General features: G+C 51.9%; 3 protein-coding genes across 6 annotated transcripts; 1 reads left to right on the top strand and 2 right to left on the bottom strand.

Moving 5' to 3' along the window:
- Nucleotides 1–3,246: 3,246 nt before the first annotated feature.
- On the top strand, nt 3,247–7,924 carry DIABLO (diablo IAP-binding mitochondrial protein). Of its 3 annotated transcripts, XM_027739799.2 has the most exons (6): nt 3,247–3,328; nt 3,979–4,093; nt 4,305–4,436; nt 5,322–5,432; nt 5,571–5,667; nt 6,556–7,924. In XM_027739799.2, exons 1-6 carry the CDS (start codon nt 3,282–3,284, stop codon nt 6,768–6,770), a joined length of 717 nt encoding a protein of 238 aa, XP_027595600.1. In that variant the 5' UTR covers nt 3,247–3,281; the 3' UTR covers nt 6,771–7,924. The 3 variants fall into 3 exon arrangements, with proteins under 3 accessions (XP_027595600.1, XP_027595601.2, XP_039236272.1); XM_027739800.2 differs by lacking the exon at nt 3,247–3,328 and having other exon boundaries at nt 3,384–4,093; nt 4,308–4,436; XM_039380338.1 differs by lacking the exon at nt 3,247–3,328 and having other exon boundaries at nt 3,386–4,093.
- Nucleotides 7,925–9,249: 1,325 nt separating this feature from the next.
- Nucleotides 9,250–11,470, bottom strand: B3GNT4 (UDP-GlcNAc:betaGal beta-1,3-N-acetylglucosaminyltransferase 4). Its single transcript, XM_027739798.2, has one exon. It carries the CDS (start codon nt 11,096–11,098, stop codon nt 9,983–9,985), a length of 1,116 nt encoding a protein of 371 aa, XP_027595599.1. The 5' UTR covers nt 11,099–11,470; the 3' UTR covers nt 9,250–9,982.
- Nucleotides 11,471–11,674: 204 nt separating this feature from the next.
- LRRC43 (leucine rich repeat containing 43) lies at nt 11,675–19,016 on the bottom strand. 2 transcript variants are annotated; one of them, XM_027739695.2, is made up of 12 exons: nt 18,906–19,016; nt 18,571–18,822; nt 18,187–18,297; nt 17,927–18,066; nt 17,099–17,337; nt 16,182–16,369; nt 15,690–15,813; nt 15,377–15,516; nt 15,153–15,230; nt 14,660–14,866; nt 14,060–14,105; nt 11,675–11,877 (listed from the first exon to the last, which is right to left on the bottom strand). In XM_027739695.2, exons 1-12 carry the CDS (start codon nt 18,999–19,001, stop codon nt 11,717–11,719), a joined length of 1,782 nt encoding a protein of 593 aa, XP_027595496.1. In that variant the 5' UTR covers nt 19,002–19,016; the 3' UTR covers nt 11,675–11,716. The 2 variants fall into 2 exon arrangements, with proteins under 2 accessions (XP_027595496.1, XP_039236250.1); XM_039380316.1 differs by lacking the exon at nt 15,153–15,230.
- Between the last annotated feature and the right edge of the window lie 352 nt (nt 19,017–19,368).

Here is a 19,368-nt window from a genome sequence, read left to right on the forward strand (position 1 = left end):
AACAAAGTGTAACATGACACATTTTGCTAGAGGAAAAAAACCCCACAACTAAACCAAAGCAGGTTTTGACCTGGTAACACCAAGCCCTGGTGCTTAAGCCCAGGAAATGCTGTTGGCAGCAGCCCCCTGGGGAAGGGGAGCTGTTTGGCTGCTCCGAGCACGACGCGTTGTGTCGTATCATAACCGCCCTGACCACACCTAGTGAGTGCACCAGTCCTGCACACACACCCCGGTACTCCCGGCTCCGGAGCGGATCACAGCGGGATCAGCCCACAGCACAAACCCCCTGGAAGACAGAAATCCAAGGGACAGCTGCAGAACAGAACTAGAGAGAAGCAGGACCTTGACGCACTCGAGCCTGGGTAAGCAGTTCATTTCTTTATCGGTATCTCTCCAGGTAACCAGAAATCCCGTAAAGCCCGTGGATAGAAAACTTCAGTGCCTTGAACAACGGGGAAACCACGGCTGCTTTAAAAATGAAATAATTCCTATAGTATATACATGTGCCTGAGCTTAGAATGAAATGACTGAACTCTTTAACAACAGCAAAAAGTGAACTCTATCAGAAGACCCCTTTAAAAAACATTCTAAGTGACAGGATGAGAATTCAGTTTACTTTGGCTGGCTTTAGACCGCTTAGAAGAGAAATAATCCTTTTGGGTTTGCTTTATCTTAAGTCTCATTTTAAACTCCCTTTATGTGCTTGACCAAGAGCGTAGATATTTTTCAGCAGGCACAGTTGTGATCAAAATTTAAAAGAACATGTAAATCAGAGAGATGATAGAATTTTTTAGGTGGGTCTTCACACCTAAAGACCCTTCACACCTGGGTCTTCACACTTAAAGACCCTTCACACCTGGGTCTTTAAGTCTAAGGAGCCAACGACTTTTGTGAAAGAGTTTGGATTTAATTTTAAACTATCAAGCAATTACTTCCAAAGCAAGTGTAAGTATGACTTTAAAATAAAGCTATAAGATGAATTCTAAAGCGTTTTACCCTATGTCTCCCATTTAAAGGTTATTTTTAACGTGAGATATAAATATTTGCCTGTTCAAACTTGTATTTAAGCCTCAGTTTTCGTCATTCTTAAACAAAAGGCTCAGTTTGTGCCAGTATTTCCATTAGATGCAATTATAGCATTAAATATTAATGGTGGCTTCCTTGGAGGAATTGACCACTTTGATCAGAACACGCTGTTGGTAATGCACCATCAGTGGCCACTCTGATCCTGAAGCTTCCTGGATACCCAGCCACTGCCCCAGGGGAAAGATTCCAGGAGCCAGCTGGACTCTGTAAGAGCCTCTGGCCTCACCCACACAGCCGTGCCCGCGGCCTGTGTCTGTATTTCCATCTGCTCTGTTAACAGTCCTAACTGGGAGACTTTGATCAGATTCCAAACTCTCTTTCAACACTGCACAGCTTGGGAGGACTCTGAACAGGCACACGAGTCCCACCAGACACTAACAACATTCCAGGTGGACATCAACCCTCCTGAGCACAGGGTTTCTCCCCACGGCAGAGCCACTGGGGAGAAACTGTGAATTACAGTCTCCCTGCTCGGGAAGACTCACCCTGTCCCTGTGCTTACAGGCCAGGGAGGAGCAGGAGCATCCAACCCCAGGGATCCTACCTGCCGGAGAGCGCGATGCCGGAGTCCTTCGCCATCCACGTCCTCAAGGTGCTGAAGGAGCTGCTGGCCTTCGTGCTGTTCAGCTACACGGTGCTGCTCGGGGCACTGCTCCTCGCTGGCTGGACCACCTACTTCTTGGTGCTCAAATGAGGGCTCTGCTCCTGCTCTTGCTCCTGCAGCCACCGGCTTTCCAGAGGCAACCAGCTCTGCAGTGCCCGGCACACGGGATGGACAGCCCTTCTTCCCCCTGCGCCAAACCTGCAAATGTTTTGTGTCCTTACAGCCTCACCACAACCTTATTTTCTTATGTAAAAACAATAAAGATTAAAAGAAAAGGTATCCACCTGCATGCACTTTGCTGATCTTTTGCAGCTCTTGCAGATTCTTTGTGTCTCCCTGAAATGTTTAAAAGCCTCCCAGCAGTTTTCTCCTGAGACTCCCACCCTGTCTAAAGAGGGACAGGAGGGATGCAACACAATTCCAACACGACCAATATCTCAATAAACAAGTCCTGCCTTGTCCAACTCTGCCTAATTAAGGGTGTGAAGGCAGAGAGACAGAAATTACTTGTCAGTTTATTTAGAAGTCCTGGAAAAAGACCTTCCAAACCAGTACAAGGTTTCCGTCTCCCTACTGTTTTGTGAGGTACAGGGGCAAGGAAAGGGCAAACAAAGGAATCAATGTTCATGGGCTACAAGTTCTCTTATTAATTAGTATTCTGTCTTCTTTTGGTTAATGATTCTCTTATTTCTCATGTGAATTAGTGCCATGCTCAGTCATTCTCTTGTTTTGGGTCTGGGGGTTTGTTGGGTCGGTCAGAGTCACCTCTTACCCCAGTGGAGCCGGTTTCAGCCCAGCTGCTGATTTGGGTTTATTAGTCTCTTCCTTGTCTTGGGGGTTCTTCCCCATGTGTTTGTGGCCCATAAATTCTGCATTCCCTGTGTCCACCATCAGTGGAGATCCTCCTCCTCCTCACACTTTGTTAACCTGCCCCAGGTCTGAGATCACTGAAGCATGTCCAGCCCTAAACCTTAACAAGGCAGTTCTACCCACAAGTCATTTGTTTTTTTAACACCTGGACACCACTTAGAGCTTGTGTGCTGCTCTATTTCAGAGATTAAATCTCCTTTCTTGCCTGAGGAAGTTAAAGGTTGGACATCGGGGATCTTAAATTTCTGGTTCTTCAAAGACATGTTGGAGTAACCAGAAGATACAAAGGGGATTAAAAAAGACATTACAACCTGAGAGTTGGAGACTCTCTGAGGAAGAACGATAAGAGGTCCAAAGAATGCGGACCAAAATAGCCAATAAACGATAGAACACTAATTAAATTAAGGGAATGGTGTGACTTGGAACCAAAAATTAAAATGTTAAAGTGGATAAGCACGTGAAAAGCCTTAAAGGGGATGTATCTGCCTGGAACGACTCGCTACGCATCTCCGGCCAGAATAAAGCAATGCCTGGCTCACTAACACTTTAGGAGGAGGTGCCGCAGGGTTCGGTTCCTCCCCGACGGCCGCCCCTCACTCCGCCGTCCCTCGCTCCCTCCGCCGCCCTCACGACCCCGCACGCGCCGCTCCCGCCCCCGCCCCCGCCCCGCCGGGGCCCCGCCCCCGGTGACGTCACCGCGCCGCGCGGCGGGCGGCCCAAGATGGCGGCGGGCGGGCGGTGGCTGCGGAGCTGCTGCTCCGTCCTCAGGTACCGCGGCGGGGCCGGGCGGGGGGGACGTGCTGGGACAGCGCCCGCAGCGCCAGATGTGCTGCCCGCACAGCGCGCGCAAGGAGGAAAACCGACCGGTCGTTTTTCAGGAAGGTTGCTGCATAACAAAGAAATGCTCCCTACTCCCGTGCTTTTCCTTTCTTTTTCTGCTCGAGTGTTTCGGTGACAGGCCCTGGCCCTGGGGAGACATTTGCACGGCATGGGATGTAAAGAAAACTGGCCGCAGGAGGTCCGAGTGTCGCTGGATTGTACCATATTCCCTGTCACATTTCTCGCCTACATGTACCGAACACCAGTTTCAAGCATGTTTTTTAACCTGATTTTCAGTATTACTGACTACCAGCAGTGTGCTTATACCAGATAAGATTTCCTCTCTTAACAGTGCACTAGTTACTGTTCCTGTCTTATTTTCTTGCACTTAAGTAACAATAATTCAGTAATAATAATTAAGTGACAGTACAAAATTTGAAACAAGCTTACCCACTCACTGTTATGCAGCTGCATTCCAGAAGCCTGGTACGGACTAGTTCCCCTAGAACAGCTTCTAGGGGTTGTTCTCCTCTTAGATCCCTGTTCCCCAGCAGACACAGGTTATTTCTTGTGCTAATCTTTTCCCCTTGCATTTCCAGGCACGCTTTCCCAGTCCTGGCCAGTGTGAGGAGACGAGGCCTCTCGGGTGCCAGTGGCCGGTGGCACCAGGCCCTGGGGCTGGGGGTGGCCCTGTGTGCTGTCCCTGTTGTGGAGGTAACGTGGAAGGGGGGCACCCCCTCCCTGGGAGCAGTTAAATGTTCAAAAACACTTGTTTAACCTTGTACAGACCTGTTCTCACCCTGGAATTGTATCCTCTGTGAGCACTTGGCTCATAAAGAGCAGTGAGGCTTTCCCTTAGCTTTGTCTTTAACTAATATCCATATGGAAGTGGATGTAAAGGTCATGGAAATGCCTTGTGTTGCAGCAGCAGGGATCAGTGTCCCTCAGTAACGATGCCCTGATCAGAAGAGCCGTGTCCCTGGTGACAGACAGCACGGCCACCCTGCTGTCCCAGACCACCTATGCCCTCATCGAGGCACTCACAGAGTACACAAAGGTGAGCTGAGAGAACACACACCTGGCACCAGTCACTGCTGGAAATACTGAATGATCTGGCACTAACTACGCCTCTTAAACCGTGCTCAAAGTGGACTTCTAAAAATTAATTTAACCGAAGGGGTGTGGGGTTGAAGATGTCGGGTCCCTCAGAAGCCATGGGATCATTGTTTGACACCAGATGTGGAAATTACTTTTAGCTTTGTTAAATTGTTGTAGCTTTGTTAAACTGTTGCTTTTGGGTTAAATTGATAGAATCATAGAATGGTTTGGGTTGTAAGGGACCTTAAAGATCATCCTGTCCCACTCCCCTGCCATAGGCAGGGACACCTTCCACTATCCCAGGTTGCTCCAAGCCCCATCCAGCCTGGCCATGGACACTTCCAGGGATGGGGCAGCCACAGGTTCTCTGGGCAACCTGTGCCAGGGCCTAACCACCCTCACAGGGAAGAATTTTTTCCAGTATCCAACCTAACCCTTCCCTCTGTCAGTTTGAATCCATTCCCCTTGTCCTTCACTCCATGCTCATGTAAAAAGTCCTTCTTTTTACTTAAGCCAAAATGACCCTGAAATGCAGAACTGGGGCTGAAGAAACTCATAACAGTTATTTCTATTTACCTGTGTACTGAGTTCTCTATTCCTGGGTATTTTGTTTCCCTTCTCTGCCTTTCTAAGGCCACCAACTGAGTTTCATCAGAAGAATGGTGTGAGCCATGTTTAAGCCTGAAACAAGAAGATATGGTTTTAATTTTATAAATAAAGTGCCAATTTGAGTAAAGTATTTGCATTCCAGTTTATGCCCTTATTAGTACAGCAAGTACACGAAGAGTAATTTTGTGAGACAGCATCAGAGCTGTGCAGACTGTGTGAAATGATTCCTCTGCAGGCAGTTTATACCCTGGTGTCTCTCTACAAGCAATACTCAAATCTTCTTGGGAAGATGAACTCAGAGGAGGTGGATGCAGTGTGGCAGGTGGTCATAGGAGCCAGAGTTGATGTGAGTGGCCACTTCCCTCACCCTCTGCCTCTGAAAACCCTGCTCAGAACATTCTGATCTCTCTCACCGTTTCACAAGGGTGGGAGAGCACTTGGGGGTGGTTACACCTCGTGAAATAATACCTTGTTTTCCTCCCAGGTGAAGACAAAGCAGCAGGAATACCTGAGGCTGGAGTCCAGCTGGATGACGGCGCTGCGCCTGTCGGAGATGGCAGCAGAGGCTGCCTATCAGTCAGGTGAGCCCTGACACTTCCTTTCCCCTTTTCCCTTATTCAATGAGAACAGAGTTGAGACACACAGAATATTCATTCACTTAACTTACCAATCCACAGCTCCTGCCTGGTTTTTAGAGGGGCTGAGAACTTACATTCTTTTTTTGGCTGTGAGTCTGTAGAAGCGTTCTGAGAACTAGGCTTGGAAACTTCACATGTGGTTTAGGTCAAGACCAAAGGCGACCAAAGGTATTTGAGGGAAGAGTTTAGTCATTTTTAAATGCAGGTTCAAACATGGTTGAGGGAGCCACAGAAAAAAGGGGTCCAGCAGGGCTTTCTAGCTGAGTTCAGTTGTATTAAAGAAAGAAAAGATACTAATTTTGGTCTTTTCTCTGTGTAGAGATTCGATAGCTCTGAGATTGAGTTACGGGCTGGTTTATGGTAAACTGGCAAAGTTACTGGCGTGGAGAAAGGGAGGAAAGCAGTGAATATGCAGGGACACCCTAACTCTGGAAGTGCCTGAAAAAGACACAGAATCTGGAGGAGAATGGAAGGAGAAGGGATTCCATGTTCAACAGGAATTCCTGCTGCTGTAGGTGTCAGGACAGGACAAGGACTGAAGGGTCCTGGTACACAAGGACTGGGCTAGGCTTAGTTCTCAAACCCACTGGCACAACCTGATCACTCTGATCCAGCTCCAGCTGTATCCCAGTGGGGTGGGAGAATTCAAGGGAGCAATGAAATCTCAAAGCAGACAAATTGTTTGAGGTAAATGGACAGTAAATGCATTGAGCATTAATGCATCCCAAGAACCATCCAAACACAGCAAAGCAGATGCTAATTGCAGTCATTTCCTTAACTGAAGGTTTGCCCAGTGCCCCTCTAACCCAGTATTTCAATTCTTACCCCCAGGAGCAGACCAGGCCTCGGTGACAGCCCGCAGCCACATCCAGCTCGTGAAGTCACAGGTACAAGAAGTGAAGCAGCTGTCCCAGAAAGCAGAGACCAAATTAGCTGAAGCTCAAACAGAGGAGCTCATAAAAGCTCAAGGAGAGGAATCTTCGTTGCCACAGGGTATTTTAGGAAATATAGATGCAGGTGATGACCCTTACCTTCGGGAGGACTGAACAGAACTGAACTGTAGCATATCTGGGAGTCAATCACAAATTGAACAGTCCCAAACTTTTGTGTGGGATAGTCTAAAACTGCTGAAATAAGCCCGTGATTCCATTTTTTTCCCCAAGCAGGATTGCTGTAGAAATCAAGTCACTTCCAGGTATTTGGAAGGCCTCCACTTTGTTTGTAACTTACCTTGTTTGTCATACTTTTGGATTCATTTATTTAAACGTTTATCTATGCAAATGTGAAGACTGCTATCAAGGACAGCCCGGTGTTAATTGTGTCTCTGCTGGGAAGTTTGATGTGTCTGTGGGAGCTCATTAGGGATCAGCCAAAGAAGTGTATTTAAAGAACCTTGGTTTTAACCTGTGAAGTAAATGATGTGTGTGAGGAGATGCCTTTATTAAACTGTGCAAAAGCATCTCATTGTGAAGGTGCCCATTTGGGTGAGAGATTAAGCCCTGTTTTCTGTTTGAACTTCAAAGTTTTTAACGTCTGAGTTGACAGCTGCACCAAATTCCACTGAGCTGCAGTCGGGGGAAATATTTGCTGTAGAGCTGAGAACTTTCCATGGAGTTACTCAGGCTCTTGGTGAAGTTTTGCAGTTCAGCACAGCATCCTCTGTCACCAAAGAGTCACCACACCTCGGGAGGTTCCTCAGGAAGCAAAAGGAGGTTTGATTTTCAAGATAATGTGGTTATAAACAAAATTATTTTGGTAACTTCCGTGGACTTCTTTACAAGGCAGTGAGTAAAAGAGTTTTACCTATTTGAATGCTTTTGAGCACAAGCTTCAGGAAATAATCCGAATTCTCTCTTTCACAAACTTAATGTTTCACTTCAGATTTCAAAACCACAGATGTCTTTCACTGTGCTCATTTTCTAACTTCACAGCTAATGGGAAATTGGTTTTGCAGAACAGCATCCACTAGAACTTTATCACTGCTGATTGGAATCAGGTTTTGTAAAAAACACACATTATTCACAGGTTTTTCACAACGAATTACCATCTGATGCACTGCATCAAGGTGGCTGTTACTAAATTGAGGAGGAATTTTCTGTAGCATAGATTGTCTCATTTTGCCTGCCTTTGGAACAAATGCAATCTCAGCTGCACAGCACTGTACATTTATAGATTAAGTAGTAAAAGAATTAACAAACCATCTTTCCTTGCTGCTCACTGGGTGCTGCTGTATCCAGGGAGGATGGCACAGTCTGGAATTCAGCCCACAGGGAGCTGCCAGTGTCTGATCTGCCAGGAGGCCCCAAACTCTGCTTCGGGTGGGAGCATGAGGAAAAAAGCCACTATGACGAGAGGATTATTTGAGCAGTGGCACAGCCAAAGCCTCAGGAGCCAAATGCACCCTCAGGTCAGCCTCTAACCACAACTGCTCTCATTTGGTACCTGCTGCAGTTGGAGAACATCTGCCAAGCCCCTGACCCTAGTGCACACACAAGCTGTGTTTTTTCAGGGTGCCACAGTAACTCCACTCTGATGTTTGCGTGGCAGAGACAGGGTTTAAGGCAGATGAGCACTGCCAGGAGTCTGCAAAGCCAGCAAACTCCCTCTTCCCCTTTTTTTCAGAGCCTGCTCCCAACCCTGTTGTCACCCCACTTCTCTTTTCACTGCATGCCCTGCTCTTCCCAAGAGCTGTTCCTACACACATCCAACCTGACAGGAACCAGCCAGTCAGTCAAAGTGGGAGTGAGGAGCATGGAATGGCTCCACATCACCTCCAAAACGGGGCAGAAGGGACTCCCTCACCCTTTATTAGGAAGTGAGAGCTGCCAGCTGGGGATTAGCCCATACACCTAAACCCACAACAGACATGACATCACGCTCTCTGTTCCTGAGTTTGCACTGGGAATCATTGAGTGGATCAGAAAAATGCTGGCACAGCAGCTCCCAGGGCACCACGGTACCCGCCCTGCCCGATCTCTTCTCCAGGACAAGCAGCAGCCCCTGTCTGTCCTACAAGCAAAAACCTCCTGGATGCACTTCCCAGGCACCTCTGAAAGCTCCAGCTCCCATCTGGTGGGGTGAACACTGGGCAGCTGGCACCGGAGACAGCAATTACAACAGCACAACACAAATGGCTCTGGCTTCTATAATCACATACTTCCTCTCCACTCACTATATTTTTTTCCTAAAGCTTCCAGGCTGCTTCCTTGCTCACACACAGCAGAGCAATTCTGCTCTAGCAGCAAGACACCCTGGCACTGAGAAGTTTCACAAAAGTATCACCAAATCTTAGTTCCATATTTGATCTTTCCTCAAATTAGTAGCTCCAGCACATTCAGATTAATCACTTTCATATCAGTGCATCTTGACAGGGCAGAGACCAGCAGCTGCTCACAGGAAAGGAAGTGGCAAATACCCATTTCCACATAATGACTCCTGAATGCAAACACCCAGCACCAGATTTCAGCCTTCCCTGGCTTTTAGGGCTCTTAGCTTTCAGGAGACCCAAGAATATTCCTGTGAAAACACTTTTCAAAACTGTATTTTATTTGTACCCACCTTTACAACAACAAAAAACCAAACACCTCCCACACAACATGAGACACTACAGCCACTCTTCCTACCACTGTGATTATTCAAGATACATTGCTCCTCTCACACCTGATCAGAAAGTCTTTGTGCAAAAGTTTCCAGTGCAAGTAAACCTATAATGACCAAAAGGCTTGAGTCAGAGCCCAGTCCCTTGGATCATCATCATTGCTGTGTTAAGGCAATACATTTTTGAAGATTTTTCTTACCCACTCCACTCCCTTTCTCCTGCTGTCCAGCAGAAGCTGTGGGATTGCTGCCCTGGACAGTGGACCAAGCAGCACACACTGGCCTTTCTTCCACCCCTTCAAGTAATTTCAAGTCTCTGTCACTCGTTAAGTCATCACTGGCCTCCCTACATGAGCCTGAATTTGGCCGGCGGTCAGACACCGGTGTTGTGGAGCCTCCATAGCAGGTGACCCCTCACTCACATTCCCACGGCAGTTGTGACTTCCCCTGGCTCCCATCCAGCTGGGAAGAGCTGAGCCAAGTCCCCCGTGCTGTGTCTCACCACCCCCACCCTGTGACAATTCAACTGCTTCATGTAACCCCCCGACAGAAAATGACTCACTGCAAACCAAACCCTGACGGCTCCAGCGCAGTCTGTTAGTAACGGACACGGTTCTACCACAACCTGATTTTTAGTTTAGTACCCTGTGTCTGCCACCAGTCACAACCCCGCTGGGCTCAGCGGGAGCTTCTTTTCCACTGACACCGCACACCGAATGCTGTCGTCCCTCACCAGCGTCCACATGATCCACATCTCCGTGGGGTTGAGTTTGTGCACAATCATCAGCCCTTTGTACAAGCACGGATCAAAAGCATTGAAAGGTCTCTGGATCCCAAAAGTCTTAAAGCCAGGGTGGTTCTTTGGGGTCACGGACATCTTCGCCAGACACATTCCCACAAACACATCATCTATCGGGAAGAGCTCCGTGCCCTCTGCGGTGCTCTGGAGGCGACGCACGGTCTCTCTAGACATCACATACCCCCCTCCTCCTGCATAGCGAGGATAGAAGGAGGCTCCATACATGGCCTCTGGAACAAAGTATTTGACCTTGGTGTTCCTGATGGGCCGGGCGTTGGCAATCACATCCCCAACAAAGAGATCCTGTTCAGGGTCAAAATCTTGGAGGAACTCAATGATGTTGTAAGTGTTGACGAACACGTCATCATCGCCCTTCAGCACAAACCTGGCGTGCAGACAGTCCTCCATGAACCAGCGGAGGAAATGCAGCTCCTTGAGGGTCAAGTTGAAGAAGTTGTCAATGAAATCCCACTGCAAGATGTCACCAAACTCCTGGCTCTCATAAGCCAGCAGCTGGTGCAGGGGCGGCACCTGGATTTTGGCCTCTGAGCGCCCCAGAAGGAACACCAGCCTGATGTTCTTGCCCCTGATAGAGACCTCCTTTCCCCACGTGTTCCTGATTGCCACTCTCTGGTCCACGTTGATCGGGGAAGACTTGATGGCCAGCAAGAGGAACAGCTCTTTGTTACACCTGGGAGGCTTCAGCAGGACTGGGAAGCTCCGGCAGTGCTTGTACGTTAAGAAGACGCGGTGAAGCTCTGGGAGAGCGAGAGAGGAATTGGCGAGGGTCAAGTTCGGCAAACACTTGGTGGGTTCAGCGTTGTCCAGAACCAAAGACTTCGGTTTGTGACTCACTACATCCATTTTCTGGTCCGCTGACGATTCCTCCAACTTTGCCTCTTTCCTCAAGTAAAACACGCAGGCGAGCAGCGTGATGGAGAAGGTGTAAAGGGCGAGGTTCCTGATCCTGGGATACATGGCAGCCTCCGGCACGGACCGGCCCCGGGCAGAGGAACACGAGCCCTTCGCTCCCGGGGTCTCCGCGGGCGCGGACGGGACGCGCCGGTCGTTCCCCCCGGACGGGGCTCGGTGTTTCCCCTCGCCGGGTCCCAGTGCCGCCGGCGAGGGCGGGAGCGCTGCGGCCGCTCCGGAGCTCCCGGCCCCGCAGACCGGGCTGGAGCCGCCGCTCCGCGGTGCCCCCGGCACGGCCAAACCCCCACCTCGCTCTGCGGAGCCGCCGCCGCCTCACCGGAGCTGCCCCGCCCCGCTCCGCCCCTGCCGGCCCCACCCGTGGGCGGAGGATGCGGGGGGCTGGCACTGGGCAGCGTGTCCCGGGCACCGCACACCGGGCACCGCACACCGGGCACCGCACACCGGGCACCGCACACCCACCCTACACCCCGAACGCACCCCCTCACCTACACTTCGCACTCCACACCCCGCACCAGCCCCCGCCCACCGCAGCTCCGGCAGAAGCTCAGCAGCAGCCCCAGACCACCACAAACCCAGAGGGATCTCCCAGCTCTGGCGATTCGGCTCAACCAGGATCCAGGCAGCGTTCCCGTGTGGTTTATTTCTCACCCGCCTATGGACACGTTACTGGGTTTTCTCCACTGCCACGGCCTCGTTCTCCTGGCTCTGGGCACTGACTGCAAAGGGCCACCGAAGCAGCTGCATCTGGAATTGAACTGTCAGTGGCACCGGCTGGAGCTCTTGACCTTCCTCCAGCTCAGCAGTGTCTTTGTTTTTTCCTTTTCCTGTGGAAAGAAGTAAATTTGTCACTGTCTTGAGATAGTAAATCACCCTGAAAGCAGCGGCGTGCAGGGGGACTGCCCCTGGTGTCAGCACTTAAGGGAAATCTATTTGAATATGACTTCGGGTAAGAAGCCCAAAAAGCATCTTTAGGCAGGCAACTGATCTGGGTGCAAGCTACTTATTTGTTGTTAAATTCCCCTAGGACAAAAGAAAGATGCAGAAATAAACAATTTCAAGGATCCTAGAAAATCGAGTGCGAGGTAAAACGAGACGTACGTGAGACTACTTCTGAAGACATCCTTCAATGTCTGGGCAAACTGTTCACTTGAGACAAAGCTCGCTGCCTTTCCTCTTTGAGCCGTCTGGAAGTGATCCCAATTCCTCTGAGAGGACTTATTATTTGTGTGCATTTGCTGACTGCGGGATGCAAATCAGCCTCAGCTCCCGGCTGGGAGAGAGCTGGTCCCTGCACAGCTTGCTGGACACGGGGCTGGGAGCCGTCCCCGGGGATTGGAGTGAGTGTGGCCACTGCTGCCACTTCAGGGTGGTACGTGGTGTCCAGGGGATGAGCCACGGTGCAACCTGGTGACTCACAGAGCAAGCAGGAGGTGCAGACACATCCAGGATGTGCAGAGGTGCTCGAGCTGCCCACCCCAGCCGCAATCGGGGTGCTCCTGTGAGTCACATCGGAGCACGTGGCCACAGCACACGGGGTGTAGCAAGCTGGGGGGGGGGGGAGCTCATTTTTAGGCACTGTGAATTTTGCATTCACACTTTGAAGCATGCACTTGGTGGCCCTGCAGTGCAGCCAACCGGCCTCCACCTGCACAGGCACACGGGGACACCAAATTAAGCAGGAGCCTCTAATCGCTCTGGGCTTCCTGTGTCAGCTTCTGTGCATCCAACACCATCTCCGGCCACACAACCCCCACAGAAAGGGTTCACCCTCGTTCAAGCTGAAAGGAAAACCTCCTACTGACTGCAGGACTGGGGTGGAGAAAGGAAGAAACACCAGTGCTGAGCTTCAGCTGTTCGACAGCAGCTGCCTGCTCTGCTTCAGTAACAGTCTGAGTGTATATTGCAAATATATATATCTTGTGGGGAACAATAATTCAAGGAGTTTTCTTCTTTTCAGGTAGCTGGGAAGGCCACAGGTTTCCTCTAGGGCAGACACTACAGGGCTCTGAGATCTTCCCCAAAGATGGGGACCTTGCTGTGGGTGATGGGGCACAGAAATCAGCCTAAAGCTCTTGGGAAAGGGGGTTAATTGCGCTCTTAAATCTGATGCCAGAGCAGGGAAACAGAGCTCCTTTGGTAGCTCGAGTGGTGCTGGGGAGGCCTGGCCCTCTCCACGCTCTCACTGACCCATGAGCAGCAGCTTTTCAGCATTGCCTGACCACCCCTTCCCTCCCCCACTTCCTCCTGCTCTTGCATTACCCCTCCAATGTGCTGTCACTGCTATTTTTGCAGTCAAAACCAAGGAAAAATAACCTGCAAGAGGCAGGGTGAGTTTTATCTCCAGTGGATTAAGCAACACTGCTGGCTGAGCAGCCTGTGAGCTCTGTATGGGGAGGCAGGGGACACCCGTTGGGGTCAGGGCGGTCCCTTCATGGGTAACAGCAGACTGGGGTCTGTTCCCAGCCCTGCCATGGGACACACTGGGGCTCTCTGTGCAGCTCATCTCCAAGCCAGGAAGAACAATAATCCCCTCTGCAAAGTGCTTTGAGATGTGAGTTGGAAATGGATGAGGAGCTTATCATGTGTCCCAGGCAGCCCTCCCCCTGCTGCCCACGCCAGCCCTCACACTGTCCCCATTTGGCAGCCGACACAGAGGGCAGCACATTTCTCACCCAGAAATCTGCTGTGCCCTTCTCCCCTGGCACACGGTGCTGGTGGGTGTGTGTCTCTCCCAGGGCAGCCAGCAGCCCAGCCTTGGTCCTTGTTCAGACACTGATTCATAAGGTGTCCAGGCATGTGTCCATCCTGACAGCCCCACAGTCAATGTCTGCATTCACAGCCTGAGGCTCAGGATGTAAGTCCCTGCTCCTGCCAGGGTGGCTGTGCCCTGTGGTTGCCTCTGGCTGGGCACTGCTCCTGTTTGCTCTCACACACACCACCCTCTCCCCCACCAGCTCAAGGCTCCATCACCTTTGGGAGATGTCAGAGTTTTCTGGCCGGCCCTACCTTCTTCTTTTGGTTTTTTGTTCTTGTCTTTGCCTTTTTTCTCATCCTGTGGAGAGAGACATTTCCACAGTTAGGCTGTGCTGAAATCCAGTGCCCTCATTCAGTCCTGTGATAGCCATCACCATTGGGGTGCTGTCACTGGGATATACAGGGCAGAGGAAAGAGGTGAGGGGGAGCAGGAGCACAGCAGAGTGGCTGCTCTGAGAAGAGAATCCAGGAAATAGAAACTGTTGGCACAGCTGGTATGTGCTGCCATGCTGAAAGACAGCACCAGAGGAAGCACGAGTGGTTGCTTTCACATTCTCAAATGGAAAAATAAACTCATATATTTTCCTAAGCCCATAAAAAGCAGCAGTATTGCTTGCTAATATCAGTTAAATAACCATGCCAGCAGGGATGGATGGTAGTTAGGCAGGGCTATTTCAGCCCTATTTTAGGGAGGGGAGAACTGAGGGATGGATGGGTGGAGGGATGGATGGGATGCCCAGGCCAGTGAGGACAGAGCAGGCTGCAGGGCAGGACATGCTGAACCCCAACCTGCAGCACTGCCTGCCCCTGGCAGCCCTGCCTCATTCCCCTGTCCAAGGACATGTTCCTTACCTTCTCCTCTGGAACTGGTGATTCTGGTGGTTTCTCAGTGATCAGGACCCCAAAGTCACACACAGTTGCCACCAGGTCCTCAGTGGCCAGCAGGGCCTCCAAGGTCACCCTGGTGGTGCCCAGGGTGCTCAGAATGGGAGGGTCACTGCGGAGTTCACGTGGCAGCTGCTGCTGCTGCTTCTTTTTCTTGTCCCTGGAGGCAGGAGGCTGCAGGACACCAGCACAGGGACAGGTCTCATCAGAGGGATGGAGTCCCTTTATCAGAGAGAAGCAACCCCAACCCAGCCCCTTGCCCACCACTGCATCCAGGCCAAGATGTGTGTAAACAGCTGCTGCCTTCCTCCCTTGGCAAGGGGGGACTTTGGGAGAGGTCTGGGATGGAGGGATGACTCTCTGACACACCAAACTAATCCAGGAAGAGGGCCCTTGTTCTTTCATCACCATTTTTGCAACTCAGATATAATTTGGCCATTGTTCTCTCCTAGCACCCTACCTTGGCACTGTCCTGTCGTTCCTTCTTATTCATGACTGAGTTTTCTTCTGGGTCAGCATCTACAGGCCATGAGAGCACCTGCCCGGAGAGAGGAGCTGCTGCCGCAGGGGCTGGGGGGGCCCAGGGTCACTGCCATCCCAGCCTGCCTCCCAGAGGGAACATGATACCACTGCTGGGCCTCCCAGCAGCACTTTCCCCTTCATCCAGCTCTGCCACACACTCACCTTCTCCTCCACAACCGACACAATTGTTCCAGCTGCCAGGTAGGACTTCAGCCCCACCAAGTCCTTGGCGATGTGCTCCTTTGTGTAGCTGCAGTCGATGGTGTCTGCCCAGGGCTTTCCAGGGGTGACAAACACCTTTGCTGTGTAGGGACACAAAAAAGTTCTGAGGAGACCTTTCCTTCAACTGGTGCCAGTTCATTATCCATCAGTCCCAAGCTGACACTGCAATGGACGTGCTGATGCCACCACATGCCAGGAAGAGCCATAAACTCGCTCTGAGTGCTGGGACCGGGGATTTATAATTCCTCATTACCAGAGCGAGCCTTTGTCTCCTCCATGGCTGCAGGGTCCTGCTGGTTCTTTGTTTCTCCTGTGTCCTGAGCAGAGCTGTCCACATCCAGCATGGTCACCATGGAACTCTGGTGGGTTTTTGTTACCTGGGACAGAGAGGGATCTCTTGTCTGGTTTTGTTTGCACTGGGACCAGGGGACAGCTGCCCCTGAAATCCCATTCGCCAGCCCACTCTCATGGGAAAGAGGGCACCAGTGCCAGGGAAGGGGTCTGCCACAGCCAGCAGGAGGGGGGCTATGAGAGTATTCCCATGTGCAGAGCTCTGGGCTCTCCAAGAGGGACAGGGAACATGGGCAGCAAGGATTTGTCCTGCCAGATGCAGCCCCATGGGAATTCTGTCCCCAGTACTGCTGCTGCCCCTGTCACATCCATCACTCCATAGCCTGGAGATGGATTCTCCCTTGCTGTGACCTCCTGGGCCTGTTGGCTTTCAGGAGCACAATTAAGGACCAACCTCAGTGTTGCTCTCATCCTCGAGCTCCTCTCCCTCCTCTCCCTCTGCAAACTCGTAGGTGACAAAGTAGCTGCAGGTGATCACTGGGGCCTCGGAGTCAACATCCAGCTGCTGGAGAGCACTGGGATCAGGGACTCCCTTCATCTCCCCAACAGTCACAACCACTCGAGCTTCACTCCTGCTTAGTTCTAAAAGAGAGACAATCTTGCCATGGAGCTGCAGCACGTTCTTTCCAGAGTGAGGAAGGAAAAGAGCAAGCAGAAACCTCTCAGTCACAGTGTCCCCTCCGTGCCACCCTGTGCTAACGCTGTGACAAGCCACTGCCACATGGGGTCACTCCAAAGCTATGCAAACACCTCCTGGCTTGGCTACTCTGCCTCCCCGGTTAACATTTTAGTCTCCAAAGAGCACATCCAGCACACAAACTCACTGAGTAAGGGCCGTCAAGAGGGGCTTCCCAGCCGGGTGTCCCCAGCCCCCTGCTCCAGTCCCAGTCAGGGATGTGCCACACTGCAGAGGTGGCACTGCTGCGTGCAGACAGCACAGCACCACAGGACCACCTTCCCCAATACAGATGTTCCTCTTTCACCAGCTCCAGAGGGAAGCACAGGGTCTGAAACCAGATGGTGTCTGGGAAGCAAAGCTGGGGGCAGACCGGGACACAGAGGCAGTTCCAGGACTAGGGTGGCCTTTTCTTGGGCCTGACTAAGGCTAAACCTACCTCGACTGTAATTATACCACTGCAGGGCCCTCTGCCTGTCTCCCCACTTGTACTAGCAGGGTAGAAAGGCACAGAGAAGGATCTCCATTTGAGGAGAGGCAACAAGGAAGGCAGAGTTTGCCCTGAGGACCCTGAGCTCAACCACGATGAAACCCCCTCCTGAATGCCAGGGTCAGGTTCAAAGGTGAGGGCTCACCTGGCTGCCTTGCCAAGCCATGGAACTGCTGCCTCTCATCAGGCCCTATGTAGATGTCATCGAGGATGGACAGCTTGGGCAGGCTGTCCACGAGGAAGCCTCTGTAGGTGGGGATGAAAGCCAGGGGGTTCCCTTGGAGCACCAGGATGCGGAGCTTCTGCAGACTGGACAGTTGGGAGACCAGCCCCAGCAGATCTGTGAGGTTGTTAAAGCTCAGGTCAAGGGAGATAAGGTTTGGCCTAAGGAGAGAACCCAGGGAAGAAGGTAAGGCAACAAGCACCTATCTGAGGATAGGGAGCTACTGCCCTGGGGCAAAAACAGAAACAAAAATGGTGTTTCCTCAGCGCAAACAGAGTCAAACTGGGGAATTCAATGGTACAATCCCAAGAGGCCAATTCCAAATTCCTGAGCCGTATGGTCCATTGCCAGCCTCCCCCACCACTCAAAAACATGTCAAGGAAACATTAATGACCCCACTGCATTATCTGGTGATGCAGCCTAAGCTTTAGATTTTTCCCTGGGCAGAGTCCCAGCAAGGGCTTTGGGGAGGACATGGAAAAAGGAAGCTACCCAGGAAATGGGAACTGTGGTTGGCAGGGTGTCAAGGCTGTTTTCCAGGTGATCTCCCCATTCCACACCTTGGCCATGGACCAAGACAACCACTGAGCATGTGAGAGCAGACACAGACCGCTCTGCACAGGGAGTGGACAGAGCAAAGCAATGACCCTGCTGAAGGGCTGCACCTTCCCAAAGCCACCTCGATGGCTTGAGGTCACCTGTCCACATCTGCCCACCTCCCTTTCAGGAGCCCACAGTCTATGGCATTACCAGAAATCCTCAGTGAGGAACTTGTCCTGGGAAGGGCCACACAGCCTGTTGTGTCCCAGCCCCAAGTGCTGGAGCTCTGGAGGAGGCTGAGAGCACAGGTCCTCCAGATCACACACAGTGTTGCAGCAGAGCTCCAGGATCTGCCCGGGACAGAGGGAACAACAGACACCTTTGCAACAGACACCTGGAGCTGTTTGGCTTGCACTGTGTTCCCAGATGGGACCTCCTTCCCCATCCTGCACGAGATGCTGCTCACTCACCTTCAGTGTTCGGGGCAGGTTGGCCGAGGTGATCCTGCTGATCTGGTTGGCACTGAGGATGAGCTCCTCCAGCTGCTGGAACTGCAACACACCCTCATCGACCTCCTCCACCTGCAAAGAGCTGGGTTTGGCCAACATGTTCCTGAGTCACCTCATGGCCAAGGAGACACGGACATGTGTTGATCCAGATGACATACGTGTAATCCGGATTAGCACAACATCCTGGGGAGGGTGGGGGGAGTACCTCTACCCCAGCAGCAACAGTGGCATCTGGGAAGACCGTGGGATGGGGAAGGTGTCCTTTTTCCCAGGACGTTTTCCCTCCCAGCAGGCAGACGTGGTCTCCTGGCCTACACCTTTACAGGCACAAGCACCTGCACTTACTCCCTTGTCAACCATCCGCAGGGACTTGAGGACCTGGTAGACTTTGGAGCCATGGACGAGCTCTGGTGCCAGCACGGCCATCTCCTTCAGGAGCTGGTCCTGGGGACTGCAGTCCTGGGGCAGTGCCCAGGGGCTGTGCTGGTCCCTCAGCAGCTCCAGCAGCGCCTCGGGGGTCTCCTCGTCCAGCACAGCCTCCTCCTGCCCGGGCTGGACCCTGTGGGGGCTCCTGTGGCCACTGAGGCAGGATTTGTTCTGCAGAGAGGAGAGAGACAGTGACAGCCCTGCAGCCCACAGGCCCTGTGCCACGTCCCATGGCTGTGCCACCCTGTCCCTACCCAGCTGCCAAGGCCACAGGGGAAGTCCTGCAGCGCCAGGTGCCGCAGGTACTCCTGAAAAGCAGCCGAGAGGCTGCAGCAGCCGTGTGCTGCCATCCAGCCCGGCCTGACTGGGAATTCCTGCCTCAGGGACTTGTTCCCTGTCGCTAGGAGATGGTGGTGACGCGGATGCCATGGAACCGAGCACCAAACAAACTCTCCAAGCTGAGCGTGGAGCGAGCCTGGGACAGCACTGAGCTCACCAGGCTGGGAGTAAATCCCTGGTTTTCCAGATCTTCCCCAGGTTCTGGGGGCTGCTCCCAACCAGGGGCCTTGTGCAGTGCTTGCAGGGTACATCAGCAGCCTTCTTCCCTGGCCAAGGAACTGTGACATGGCATTTGCCATTTCACTTACCTATATCCTGAGAATACTCAGGTTCTGGGGAAGAAACAGGAAGGTTCCCAGTCAGTTGTGAAAGCCCAGC

Source organism: Pipra filicauda, unplaced genomic scaffold (assembly GCF_003945595.2).
Source record: "Pipra filicauda isolate LSUMZ 115617 unplaced genomic scaffold, ASM394559v2 scaffold192_size1418226_pilon, whole genome shotgun sequence".
NCBI classification, from domain to species: Eukaryota; Metazoa; Chordata; class Aves; order Passeriformes; family Pipridae; genus Pipra; species Pipra filicauda.

Coding starts and splice junctions, on each gene's coding strand:
- B3GNT4 (XM_027739798.2), bottom strand. CDS start 11,098: ATGTATCCCAGGATCAGGAACCTCGCCCTTTACACCTTCTCCATCACG.
- LRRC43 (XM_027739695.2), bottom strand. CDS start 19,001: ATGGCAGCACACGGCTGCTGCAGCCTCTCGGCTGCTTTTCAGGAGTAC. Junction 17,338..17,926: donor TTCCTCACTGAGGATTTCTG/GTAATGCCATAG, acceptor TTCTCTCCTTAG/GCCAAACCTTATCTCCCTTG. Junction 15,517..15,689: donor GGAGACAAAGGCTCGCTCTG/GTAATGAGGAAT, acceptor GTCCCTACACAG/CAAAGGTGTTTGTCACCCCT.
- DIABLO (XM_039380338.1), top strand. CDS start 3,842: ATGCAGCTGCATTCCAGAAGCCTGGTACGGACTAGTTCCCCTAGAACA. Junction 4,437..5,321: donor CACTCACAGAGTACACAAAG/GTGAGCTGAGAG, acceptor ATTCCTCTGCAG/GCAGTTTATACCCTGGTGTC. Junction 5,433..5,570: donor TCATAGGAGCCAGAGTTGAT/GTGAGTGGCCAC, acceptor TTTTCCTCCCAG/GTGAAGACAAAGCAGCAGGA.